Source organism: Delphinus delphis, chromosome 17 (assembly GCF_949987515.2).
Source record: "Delphinus delphis chromosome 17, mDelDel1.2, whole genome shotgun sequence".
NCBI lineage: Eukaryota > Metazoa > Chordata > Mammalia > Artiodactyla > Delphinidae > Delphinus > Delphinus delphis.
In genome coordinates this window covers 41189066-41201874 of record NC_082699.1, presented here as the reverse complement: position 1 = coordinate 41201874, position 12809 = coordinate 41189066, and the positions used below count along the sequence as shown (strand labels likewise).

General features: G+C 42.7%; 2 protein-coding genes across 2 annotated transcripts in view; one reads left to right on the top strand and one right to left on the bottom strand.

Moving 5' to 3' along the window:
• SDC2 (syndecan 2) overlaps positions 1-12809 on the bottom strand; it is a 122160-nt gene that overhangs the window by 90800 nt on the left and 18551 nt on the right. The window lies entirely within an intron of this gene.
• POM121L12 (POM121 transmembrane nucleoporin like 12) lies at positions 2887-4511 on the top strand. The gene has a single exon (XM_060035216.1). It carries the CDS (start codon positions 3794-3796, stop codon positions 4490-4492), a length of 699 nt encoding a protein of 232 aa, XP_059891199.1. The 5' UTR covers positions 2887-3793; the 3' UTR covers positions 4493-4511.

Here is a 12809-nt window from a genome sequence, read left to right as displayed (position 1 = left end):
TCTCGAATAAACAACCTAACCTTGCACCTCAAGCAATTAGAGAAAGAAGAACAAAAAAACCCCCCAAAGTTAGCAGAAGGAAAGAAATCATAAAAATCAGATCAGAAATAAATAAAAAAGAAATGACGGAAACAATAGCAAAGATCAATAAAACTAAAAGCTGGTTCTTTGAGAAGATAAACAAAATAGATAAACCATTAGCCAGACTCATCAAGAAAAAAAGGGAGAAGACTCAAATCAATCGAATTAGAAATGAAAAAGGAGAAGTAACAACTGACACTGCAGAAATAAAAAAGATCATGAGAGATTACTACAAGAAACTATATGCCAATAAAATGGACAAACTGGAAGAAATGGACAAATTCTTAGAAACGCACAACCTGCCAAGACGGAATCAGGAAGAAATAGAAAATATGAACAGACCAATCACAAGCACTGAAACTGAAACTGTGATTAAAAATCTTCCAACAAACAAAAGCCCAGGAGCAGATGGCTTCATAGGCAAATTCTATCAAACATTTAGAGAAGAGCTAACACCTATCCTTCTCAAACTCTTCCAAAATATAGCAGAGGGAGGAACACTCCCAAATTCCTTCTACAAGGCCACCACCACCTTGATACCAAAACCAGACAAGGATGTCACAAAGAAAGAAAACTAAAGGCCAATATCACTGATGAACATAGATGCAAAAATCCTCAACAAAATACTAGCAAACAGAATCCAACAGCACATTAAAAGGATCATACACCATGATCAAGTGGGGTTTATTCCAGGAATGCAAGGATTCTTCAATATATGCAAATCTATCAATGTGATAAACCATATTAACAAATTGAAGGAGAAAAACCATATGATCATCTCAATAGATGCAGAGAAAGCTTTTGACAAAATTCAACACCCATTTATGATAAAAACCCTCCAGAAAGCAGGCATAGAGGGAAATTTCCTCAACATAATAAAGGCCATGTATGACAAGCCCACAGCCAACATCATCCTCAATGGTGAAAAACTGAAAGCATTTCCACTAAGATCAGGAACAAGACAAGCTTGCCCACTCTCACCACTCTTATTCAACATAGTTTTGGAAGTCCTAGCCACAGCAATCAGAGAAGAAAAGGAAATAAAAGGAATCCAAATCGGAAAAGAAGAAGTAAAGCTGTCACTGTTTGCAGATGACATGATACTATACATAGAGAATCCTAAAGATGCTACCAGAAAACTACTAGAGCTAATCAATGAATTTGGTAAAGTAGCAGGATACAAAATTAATGCACAGAAATCTCTGGCATTCCTATATACTAATGATGAAAAATCTGAAAGTGAAATCAAGAAAACACTCCCATTTACCATCGCAACATAAAGAATAAAATATCTAGGAATAAACCTACCTAAGGAGACAAAAGACCTGTATGCAGAAAATTAGAAGACACTAATGAAAGAAATTAAAGATGATACAAACAGATGGAGAGATATACCATGTTCTTGGATTGGAAGAATCAACATTGTGAAAATGACTCTACTACCCAAAGCAATCTACAGATTCAATGCAATCCCTATCAAACTACCACTGGCATTTTTCACAGAACTAGAACAAAAAATTTCACAATTTGTATGGAAACACAAAAGACCCCGAAGAGCCAAAGCAATCTTGAGAACGAAAAACGGAGCTGGAGGAATCAGGCTCCCTGACTTCAGACTATACTACAAAGCTACAGTAATCAAGACAGTATGGTACTGGCACAGAAACAGAAAGATAGATCAATGGAACAGGATAGAATGCCCAGAGATAAACCCATGCACATATGGACACCTTATCTTTGATAAAGGTGGCAGGAATGTACAGTGAAGAAAAGACAGCCTCTTCAATAAGTGGTGCTGGGAAAACTGGACAGGTACATGTAAAAGTATGAAATTAGATCACTCCCTAACACCATACACAAAAATAAGCTCAAAATGGATTAAAGACCTAAATGTAAGACCAGAAACTATCAAACTCTCAGAGGAAAACATAGGCAGAACACTCTATGAAATAAAACACAGCAAGATCCTTTTTGACCCACCTCCTAGAGAAATGGAAATAAAAACAAAAATAAACAAATAGGACCTAATGAAACTTCAAAGTTTTTCCACAGCAAAGGAAACCATAAACAAGACCAAAAGACAACCCTCAGAATGGGAGAAAATATTTGCAAATGAAGCAACCGACAAAGGATTAATTTCCAAATTTTACAAGCAGCTCATGCAGCTCAGTAACAAAAAAACAAACAACCCAATCCAAAAATGGGCAGAAGACCTAAATAGACATTTCTCCAAAGAAGATATACAGACTGCCAACAAACACATGAAAGAATGCTCAACATCATTAATCATTAGAGAAATGCAAATCAAAACTACAATGAGATATCATCTCACACTAGTCAGAATGGCCATCATCAAAAAATCTATAAACAATAAATGCTGGAGAGGGTGTGAAGAAAAGGGAACACTCTTGCACTGCTGGTGGGAATGTGAATTGGTTCAGCCACTATGGAGAACAGTATGGAGGTTCCTTAAAAAACTACAAATAGAACTACCATATGATCCAGCAATCCCACTACTGGGCATATACCCTGAGAAAACCAAAATTAAAAAAGAGTCATGTACCAAAATATTCATTGCAGCTCTATTTACAATAGCCCGGAGATGGAAACAACCTAAGTGTCCATCATCGGATGAATGGATAAAGAAGATGTGGCACATATATACAATGGAATATTACTCAGCCATAAAAAGAAACGAAATTGAGCTATTTGTAATGAGGTGGATAGACCTAGAGTCTGTCATACAGAGTGAAGTAAGTCAGAAAGAGAAAGACAAATACCGTATGCTAACACATATATATGGAATTTAAGGAAAAAAAACTGTCATGAAGAACCTAGGAGTAAGACAGGAATAAAGACACAGACCTACTGGAGAACGGACTTGAGGATATGGGGAGGGGGAAGGGTGAGCTGTGACAGGGCGAGAGAGAGGCATGGACATATACACACTAACAAACGTAAAGTAGATAGCTAGTGGGAAGCAGCCGCATGGCACAGGGATATCGGCTCGGTGCTTTGTGACCGCCTGGAGGGGTGGGATAGGGAGGGTGGGAGGGAGGGAGACGCAAGAGGGAAGAGATATGGGAACATATGTATAACTGATTCACTTTGTTATAAAGCAGAAACTAACACACCATTGTAAAGCAATTATACCCCGATAAAGATGTTAAAAAAAAAAGAATAAAATTACAAAAAGTGACATTAGCAACCATTCTAGAAGAAGCACACAGCCTCTGTAGAAATACAAGTAAATTCGCTCTTTTTCCTTAAAGGAGCATTCAAGTGCATTTTGTTCATTTTTACAGTAATGAAAGAGAGTGCCCTTCAGTCAATTTTCAGGACCTGGTACAAATTATTATATTTTCTCCCTTTAAATGTCAAGGGCAAAAAGTGGAGGGCTCCCCCGCCACCCAGAGCCAAGCGCCTGGGCCAGCAGTGGGAGCTGAAGGATCCCCTGTGCTGAGAACACAGGGGCGCCCCACGAGGCCGCAGGTCCGCGAGGCCCCGGGTGGGTCCGCGAGGCCCCGAGTGAGTCCGCGAGGCCCCGGCCTGGCTCGCGCAGAACCTCGTGCCCAGAGGTTATGACGCCCCACGAACCGTCACACACCCCGATGCCAACGGTCGCCTAGCGCCGTAAGCTTCGCGTCTACTGACTTCGGGGCCTCCCAGAAGCCAAAGCCCGTCGAAAATCCGACCCCGCTGACCCGCTAGCATGGGCAGCTACCTGAGCATGTACCTGGACACGGCCGAGGCCACGCAGCCAGCCCACGTCCGGAAGTGCCAGTCCCCATGGTTGCCACGCACCGGGTCCGCCCAAGGCACCTACTTCCCGATGGACCGGGACGGGCGCCCAATCCTGTCCTTCCGCCGCCGCCGCCAGGATCATGAGCTCTGGTTACGCTGCAGGCGGCCGCTCCCCGCCGCCCTGCGCCGCTGGAAGTACTACCCAGTCCGCGGGTCCTCGGCGCCCCAGGGCTGGAGGCGCTTTCCCAGCGGGCCGCCCCTCCGCACCTCCTCGGGGCTGGGGTTTTCCGGCCATGGCAACGGTTTCACGATGAGGTCCCGGTGCACCGTCCGCCTCTCCTGCCACACGCAGAGCCTGGTGGACATCCGTACCCCCCCCGTTGAAAGCCTAAACAGCTTGTCCCCGTGTCCGCCCAGCCAGGAGTCCCCAGACCCCTGTGCCATGGAGACCGAGCTGAGGGCCCTCAGCCGACGCGAGGAAGGACAAAGGTGGCTCGACGGGCCTCTCAGGTCTGAGAGCCCCGAGCCCAGGCTGTCGGCCTTCCGGCCCGTGATGAGGAATGGAGTGGTCCCTGTCTTTGTGCCCAGGCCGGGGCCTCTGATAAGAAGCACCTGCTCCGGGTGCAAGCGCCTCCGAGAAGAGGACACTGAGCCCCAGCCTGATTAGCAGCCCTGCCTGAGCCTTCCCCGTCTGCCGCCCACCCTGCTGTGAGGCCCCCCCACCCCCCACCCGCCCAGGGCACAGTCACAGAGCCTCACTGGAGAGATGGGGGCGGATCAGCACTCCCGGGCCTGGGCCTCCTGCAGCCTGACGTCCCCCTTGAGTCCTGAAAGCCAGGGCCACCTCCTCCTGACACTCAAACCCACATTTCTTTTCCCCAGCTGACCCCTGCCCTACCCCTGCCTGAGTCACTGGCACGGACCGCCAGGCCAGCTCCCTCCACTCCAGCCAGGAGCTGCCAAGCCCCAGAGCCACCTCTCCTACCTGCAGAGCCCGCCCCGAGGAAGCACCGCTGACGTCCAGGCCTGCACTCCCTCCTGCCCACCCACCCTTGCTGCCTTTGCCCCTGAGAAGACCCTTCTCAGGAAGGCGTGCTTCTCCCCTATTGCCCACTTCATACGGTTTAAAGGTTGTTCTTATTTTAAATAATACTAAAATAGCTTCATTATCCTAAAAAAAAAAAAAAAAAAAAGTTTCTCAGAATACTACTTCCATCCAAATCACTGTTCAAGAATACATGTTTTTTAATACTTATTCTCTCTCTCTCTTTTTTTCTTCTTTGTGTCTGCGCCTCATGGCATGTGGCATCTTAGTTCCCTGACCAGGGATGTAACCGCGCCCCCTGCAGTGGAAACACAGAGTCTTAACCACTGTGTCCAATACTTATTCTCTAATAAATATTTATCACTTAGAAAAATTTCTCTAAGATGGAGCCATGGAGCATGAACTCCACCAATAACTTGTCTTAATACTTTGGAATTTGAAGACTTCACAAAAAGCAAGGTGGGAGGGATAAATAACTTATAAAAATCAGCTTTCTGATTTGGGTCTACTATCCAGGGAATAGAAAGAGGTTTTTTTTGTTTGTTTGTTTGTTTGTTTTTTGCGGTACGTGGGCCTCTCACTGTTGTGGCCTCTCCCATTGCGGAGCACAGGCTCCGGACGCGCAGGCTTAGCGGCCATGGCTCACAGGCCCAGCCGCTCCGCGGCATGTGGGATCTTCCCGGACCGGGGCACGAACCCGTGTCCCCTGCATCGGCAGGTGGACTCTCAACCACTGCCCCACCAGGGAAGCCTTAGAAAGTGTTTTTTATCCCAAGGAAGTAATGAACGCCACAATGGGGTTCAGCCCCCATTCACAAGCGCTTAATTCAAGCTCACTTCCTCTCCTAACAAGGCTCGCATCTCCATTAGGTAGGGTCCAACTGCAGGGGCCACATCTGAGGCCCCAAGCTCCCCAGATATGCTTGATCCCGGCTCATGGTACTCACTGCATCTGCTCAAGGGCTCTGTAGTGAGGATGTCTGGATGGATTTTGTTGAGTATGGGCTGGTTTTGTGTATGTCCTTTTAGGTGGAAGACATTCAAATCAAACCATGGAAATCATTCTAACAAATTGGCAAGACAAGGCAAGACACGCACACTTCCTGACTGAAAACTAGGATGGACCCCCACCTAATGTTCCACTGGAAGACGCTGCCGGACTTCAGATCAAAAAAATTTAGTGGATTAAAACTAACAACTTAAGAGGTGAACCATATTGTTCCTAATTATTATTACCACTATATCCATGCACCAGCTGTGAACAATTAAAAGCCTTTATTTCTAAAATTCCCACAAACCCAAGAATAAAATTAAGACATTTCTGAAAGAAGTTTCACCTATTTATCTGTAAGTTAACTGCTCTCAAGGTAAGGCAGTCTCTCTAACTATATCCACAAGGCAGAAGTACACAGTGTCACAGCAAAATTTTGTTTTTTCCTTTTTCTGTGTCACACATTTTATCGTTAAAAATTAAAATAACCAAGAAATATTATGAAAGCACACGACTAGGCTTTTTATACCATTAAACTAAGAGAACTGATCACTTCAATCCCACCGTTTATGTGCTTCCCAGCCTCTTCTCACCAGAATCACCAATAGAGAACATTAGTAGGACACGTCTTTACTCTTTCAATTATATGTGTAGGCGACAATGATAAAACATACCATTTTTTAAAGGGTGGCCAGGCACAAAAATCACACAATTTCAAGCTGACTTGGGGAGAAGCATCAGCATCTACTCAAGCTCCTTCATTTCACAGCTGAAGGAACCCAGGCTCAGAAACTGTAGGCAGGGTAGAGGCAGTCAGAGCTCAGGAAGGTCACTTAACCAAGTTTTTACCGGCAAGGCTAAGCCAGGGACCAGAGACCTAAAATGTGCTCCACTCCAAACATTCAGAAATGCGTTCCATTTCAGAAGGGAGAAAAACAGAATAAAAACTAACAGCAATCCAACCACTCTGCTACCTACCCTTTGTATCCCTGGCAAGTGGGCTCAACGAGGCTTGAGGGACCTCATGGCCAAGTCTCCTGATAGAGTTAATGTCTTACATTCCTACTTTTTAATTCATCCCATTTCCTAACCACCTAAATTAAAGCCAAAGGAAAGACATCCATCACAACCAAGTTTGTTTGAAGACTCCCTTCCATAGGTGTGTCTATAGAGAGACACACATTATTTATGTACATAAATATGTACATATAGTAATTATAGATCATACAGATAAATGGAATAAAATCAAGAGTTCAAAAATAAAGCCTTACCTTTATGGTCAACTGATTTTTGACAACAGTGCCAAGACAATTCAATGGGGGAAAGAATAGTCTTTTTAATAAAATGTGTTGAACCAACTAGAAACCACATGCAAAAAAAAAAAAGTTGTACCCCTACTCCACAACACATGCAAAAATTAATAATTAACTCAAAATGGATTACAACCCTAAACGTAAGAGCTAAAAACATAAAACTATTAGAACACATAGGAGTAAAGCTTTGCAACCTTCAGTGAGGAAACAGTTCCTTACATGTGACACCAAAAGCAACAAATGAAAAATCAGATAAACAGGACTTAATAAAAATTAATACTTCTGTGCTTCAAAGTACACTACCAAGAGGATGAAAAGGCAATCCACAGAATGGGAGAAAATATTTACAAACTGAACATCTGATAAAGGACTTGCATTAAGAACATATAAAGAACTCTCGGAACTCAGTAATAATAAGACAAAGAACCCAATTTTTAAATGGGCAAAGGATTTAAACAGACATTACTCCAAAGAGGAAATACAAGTGGCTAATAGGAACACAAAAAGATGCTCGACATCATTAGTCATTAAATGCAAAACCACAGTGAGGTACCATGTCACCCCCCACTAGAATGACTATGATCAAAAAGGACAGAAAATAACAAGTATTAGCAAAGATGCAGAGAACCCTTGTGCACCACTGGTGGGAATGTAAAATATTCCAGCCACTTTGGAAAACACTTTGGCAGTTCCTCAAAATGTTAAACATAGAGTTACTATGTGACCCAGCAATTCCACGCCTAGGTATACAGCCAAGGGAAACAAAACAACATGTCCACTCACAAACCTGTACAAGAATTTTCGAAACAGCATTGTTCATAACTGCCCAAAAGTTGAAACAACCCAAATGTCCATCAACTGATGAATGGGTAAACAAAATTTGGTACCTCCATACAACGGAATATTATTCAGCAATAAAAGAGAAATGCAGTACTCATCAGGCACCAATATGGAGGAACCTTGAAAAGTTTATGCTAAGTGAAAGAAATTGGTCACGAAAGACCACATATTATATGACTTCACTTACACAAAATGTCCAGAATAGACAAATCTATAGAGACAATCTATAAAGACAGAAGGTAGATTAATGGTTACCTAGGACTTGGTGGGGATGGAACTAGAGGTCACGGTAGATGGGTAGAGGGTTTCCTTTGGAGGTGATGAAAATGTTCTAAAATCAAATTGGGGCAAAGGTTGCACAACTGTGAAAATACTAAAAGTCACTAAACTGTACACGTTAAATGGGTGACTTTGTGGTATGTGAGTTATAGCTTAAGAAAGCTATTAAATTCTATGTATATATGTACCTCAACGGCAAGCAGCATAAAAGACAGACTGTTTGCCAGTGATCCTATTGCACAGCCAAATAAACTATCTTTTAATAACTAAATAATTTCCCAACAATGCAAGGTATGTTTTGATCCTGAGCTCAGTGTCAAATTTTGCATTTTGTAGAGGACCTCAGACCAGAACTAAAAACACCAAAAAGGTTATTAGCATAGAGGTGGGGTCCACAGAAAGTCCTTCCAAGCTTTCTAGTTTTTTGGCCAAAAGCAGTTCATTCTGTAACTTCAGTGTGTTTAGACATTAAAATGCAGAGTCAAGGGTGGGAACCAAGAACGTGCATTTTTAACAAACCCCCCTTTCCCTCCCCCAAGATGATTCCAATCCAGGCAGTGTGAGGACAGCACTTTAGGCAGGGAGACCCATCCACCTGGAAAGCCTCCTCTGGGCAGTCCTGGAGCTAATGAGCTATAAATCGGTGGGCCAGTCGTGATCACAGTTGGGCAGCATTTTTCATACTAATGCTTGCCATCAATTTCATAGGCATTTGGGAGATAGTCAAATTTGAAACTCTGTGGATAAATCATGCTGGGTGAAATGCTCGCCTTTAGAAGAGGAGGTTCAGTCACTCCTTGAAACCCCAGAATACCATGCTTGAGCTACTCAAAGTCTCAGTATCTTTCTAGAGTGCATTCACTTGCACAGTTTTTAACAACTATTAGATTCCAGGACAAAGAAACTGTACAGTGTGTAATATTCAGAGCCCAAAAATGAGGAAAAAAATCGGCTGGGAATTGCCATCCACAGAACAAGGACAGCTGGCCTTCACACCCCAGTTGTTTCCTGTCTCTAACAGGTGGAGAACATTCTCCCTACTGTGAGAACTTCACCTCCTACTCCAGCTTCTATTTCCCATACTCGAAGCAACCTCCACCCTCCTATCTGGGAGGAAGAAATCTGAGCTATAACAGCTAGATGGAGTGGCATCCCTGAGAGGAAATGGTTAGTCATGAAAGATTATAGCATTCTAAATGACAACTGCAACCAATTTACTTGGCTGACAAAGGAGAAGAGAATAGAGCAAAATGTTAAAATGTGGACTGGAATTTCAAAAACTTCATTCCAAGGCAACAGGTAGAGAGGAGAAAAAAATTATTTCCTTAAAAAAAAAAAAAAAAAGAGTGCAGCCATTATAGAACTATAGCACATTTGGTGGCAGAGATCAGGGGGTTTTACAAAGGGGGGAAATGAGACAAAAGAGGTTGAGTGATGTGCCAGAGGTCACTGCTGGTTACTGGCAGAGAAAGGCCAGCTTATAAGAACCCAAGTCTTCTGGCTACCTGGCCAGCATTCTCTTGCTTCATGCAGAATAAAGAAGTAAACATGAACGGGGTGCTATTTGGACAAGAGTAAAGAGGTAGAGAAATGGTTCCTAACCTAGAGTCCTTCTGCCCATCATTTGTTTCAGGGGTGTTTTTCACAGTGGTTGCTTAAGCCTCATAAGGAAAGCTTTGTGCTATGTCCCATGGGTCATGGGTGATCATGACGCAGCATGACCATCTCATCCAGTCGAAGAAGAGGTACTTGGTGCATGTCACAAAGTGATGGGGGAATGAATGCTTCGGAGGCTAAGCCTACCTTCCACATCCCTGACAGCCTGGGACAGTGGCCTCTTTGCCTGATACTCTTCATGCTGGCTTGGAGACCGTCTACCTCTCCTCCTTTGAAGACTCTTCCGCTGCCCTCAAGTCCTGGCCCCTTGCTGTGACTTGAGTTTGCCTCATCTCCCAGGTCCACACCTCTCTGGTTCACATCAGACAGTCATGCTGGCCATTCTGCCTGATTTAAGTACCTGTCAGGGTCACTTGAAGTTTGAGGCAATGGCAAATTTCAATTGCTACTTGTCCCCTCAAGTTGGCAAATAGACATCTTGCCAACAGTTTAACAGAAAATTGGCCCTAGAGTGCCATACTCCTTCAACTAAGGCAACAAATGATGTCTAGTCTAAGACCAAGTTATCAGGAAATAAAATATATTTTAAGTTGTTTGGCGTTTAACTTCAAAATATTATAAGAACAATAGAATCTAAAGTTAGAAGGAAGCTATACAGGTCAGCTCATCTCCCAGCCAGCTAATGCTTCGAATCTCCTCTAAAAATCCCAAAAGGCCATCCAAGCACATGCTTACTTACCCCCAGGCTGGGGCCCTCACTACTTCTGAAGTGGTCTATTCCATCCCCGCCTGCCTTTTAGAAAGGGCTTCCTTTTATTCAATCAACATCTGTCTCTTTGGAAGCTACCACCCCTTTCATTCCTAATTGTCCAAAAGGATATAAGATCCAAGAAGGCAAAGGGTCAGATGGAAGTCATCACATTGTATCTTCCTAGTGCTTGTTAGATGATGACGCTTTCCAGAAAATGTTTTTATTATTGTTTTTTAAATTTCCAGTAAAATAAATACAAGCTCTTGCACATGTAGATGCTAAAAGAAAGTAGTTTTATATGAAATAGATTAAAAGGCTTTCCTGAATGAATACTAAACACATCTGCGAATAGTTTATGGTATGGAACTTGTTTGAATCTTCTAGGTTTTCTGTCTCTATTTATACCTCAAGGCACAAAACAACACAAGCGGTCTGGTAAAGACTCACAGAGTAGTTAATGCCCAGGGAGAAAAATGGCAAACACTACGAGGCATCTCTTAATATTTATTAAACCAACAATAGTGTTTTGGGTAAATCTTATTAACGCAATACACAAAGTTCTGGGCAAATGAAATTTTCATTCATTTACATCAAATGTACCTGCAATCCACATTTTTATTAAAAAGGACAAGAATGAAATAAGCAATAAGCATTCAGTTAAGAGGCCTGGAAATAGCACGTTATTTTGAATATTATGCACTAGTTTTCTATCATTTAACTGTTACAACTTTTTTTTAACATGGTATACTTTTAAAATGCTCCTGTTTCCTAGAATTCAACAACATAGCATTTCTTCTAAAGTTTGTGGAAAAGTTTGCATTCTGGAAATCACCTCAAATCTTCTATGCAATGAGTAAGTTATTTTATATATATATATATATATATATATATATATATAAAAGGAAACAAAACCTTCAGAATAAGAGGTAAACACAGCACAATTCATCATTTTTATAACACTCATCACTCATCACTGTTTGATCATGGCCTCTATTTATACAATCTTTTGCAGTTAAAGATGCAAACCATTTCATTTAGAATATTTAAAAAAAAGTTTACCAATCAGTCAAAGATAAACAAATGTATCTTTTCCTTTATCAATATTTACCAGTCATTAAAATAAGACATCAAAAGTACATTGCTGCAGTCTCCTATGTTTATTAAACTCATCAAAATATTTGTTTTTAAATGCCTTTTATCTAATGTGCCAATAATCTTCAAATATTCCATACACGACTAAGTTGACAGTAAATACTCCCCCACCCCTGGCTTTAGCACCCCCAAGTTCTCCACTTCCCTTTCTTGTCTAGGTCCAAATGCCAGTTAAAAGAGTAAGCTCACTGTATACTATGCCTGCTACTTAATTTGTCACTAAATAGATGAATACTGGAGTTTTTACCCGGACGAAGGGCAATGCCTGAACCCACATCCAAGTTACGACCTCCACTTCCAAGTTATGACCCCCTCCCTTCCAAGATATGACCCCCCTTCCAAGATATGAACCTACTTCCAAGATATGGTCATCAGGAGTGTAAGCCCCAAGGCAAACTGTTGTGTGTGTCAAATATCTTACCCTGGCAAAATCAGGTAAGGTGAAGGTCAGGCTTGAAAGAGGAGAGAAAAGTTACTATAGTAAGAGCCAGAGCACAGGTGAAGGGAAAAAAAGGTGTCCATTTTGACAGCATTCATTCTCCTCCCTCAGGTAACAGTCACTCCATTTTTATCTGGGGAGCCAATCCTTTCCTGTCACAGTCCAAGGGGATTCAGGCTCTTCCTCCACTTGTAGTTCCAGGGATGATGCATATTACCTAGGCCAGAGGCAGTCAGGTCAAGCCAATCAAGAGTCAATGACGGGGGGGCTTCCCTGGTGGCACAGTGGTTGAGAGTCCGCCTGCCGATGCAGGGGACACGGGTTCGTGCCCTGGTCCGGGAAGATCCCACATGCCGCAGAGCAACCAAGCCCGTGTGCCACAACTACGGAGCCTGTGTTCTAGAGCCTGTGCTCTGCAACAAGAAAAGCCACTGCCATGAGAAGCCCACGCACCGCAACAAAGAGAAGCCCCCGCTCGCTGCAACTAGAGAAAGCCCACGCACAGCAACCACGAAGACCCGACACAGCCAAATAAATAAATAAATTTATATTTAAAA

Excerpts from the sequence above, each read along its gene's own strand:
- POM121L12 (XM_060035216.1), top strand. The coding sequence starts at position 3,794 with ATGGGCAGCTACCTGAGCATGTACCTGGACACGGCCGAGGCCACGCAG.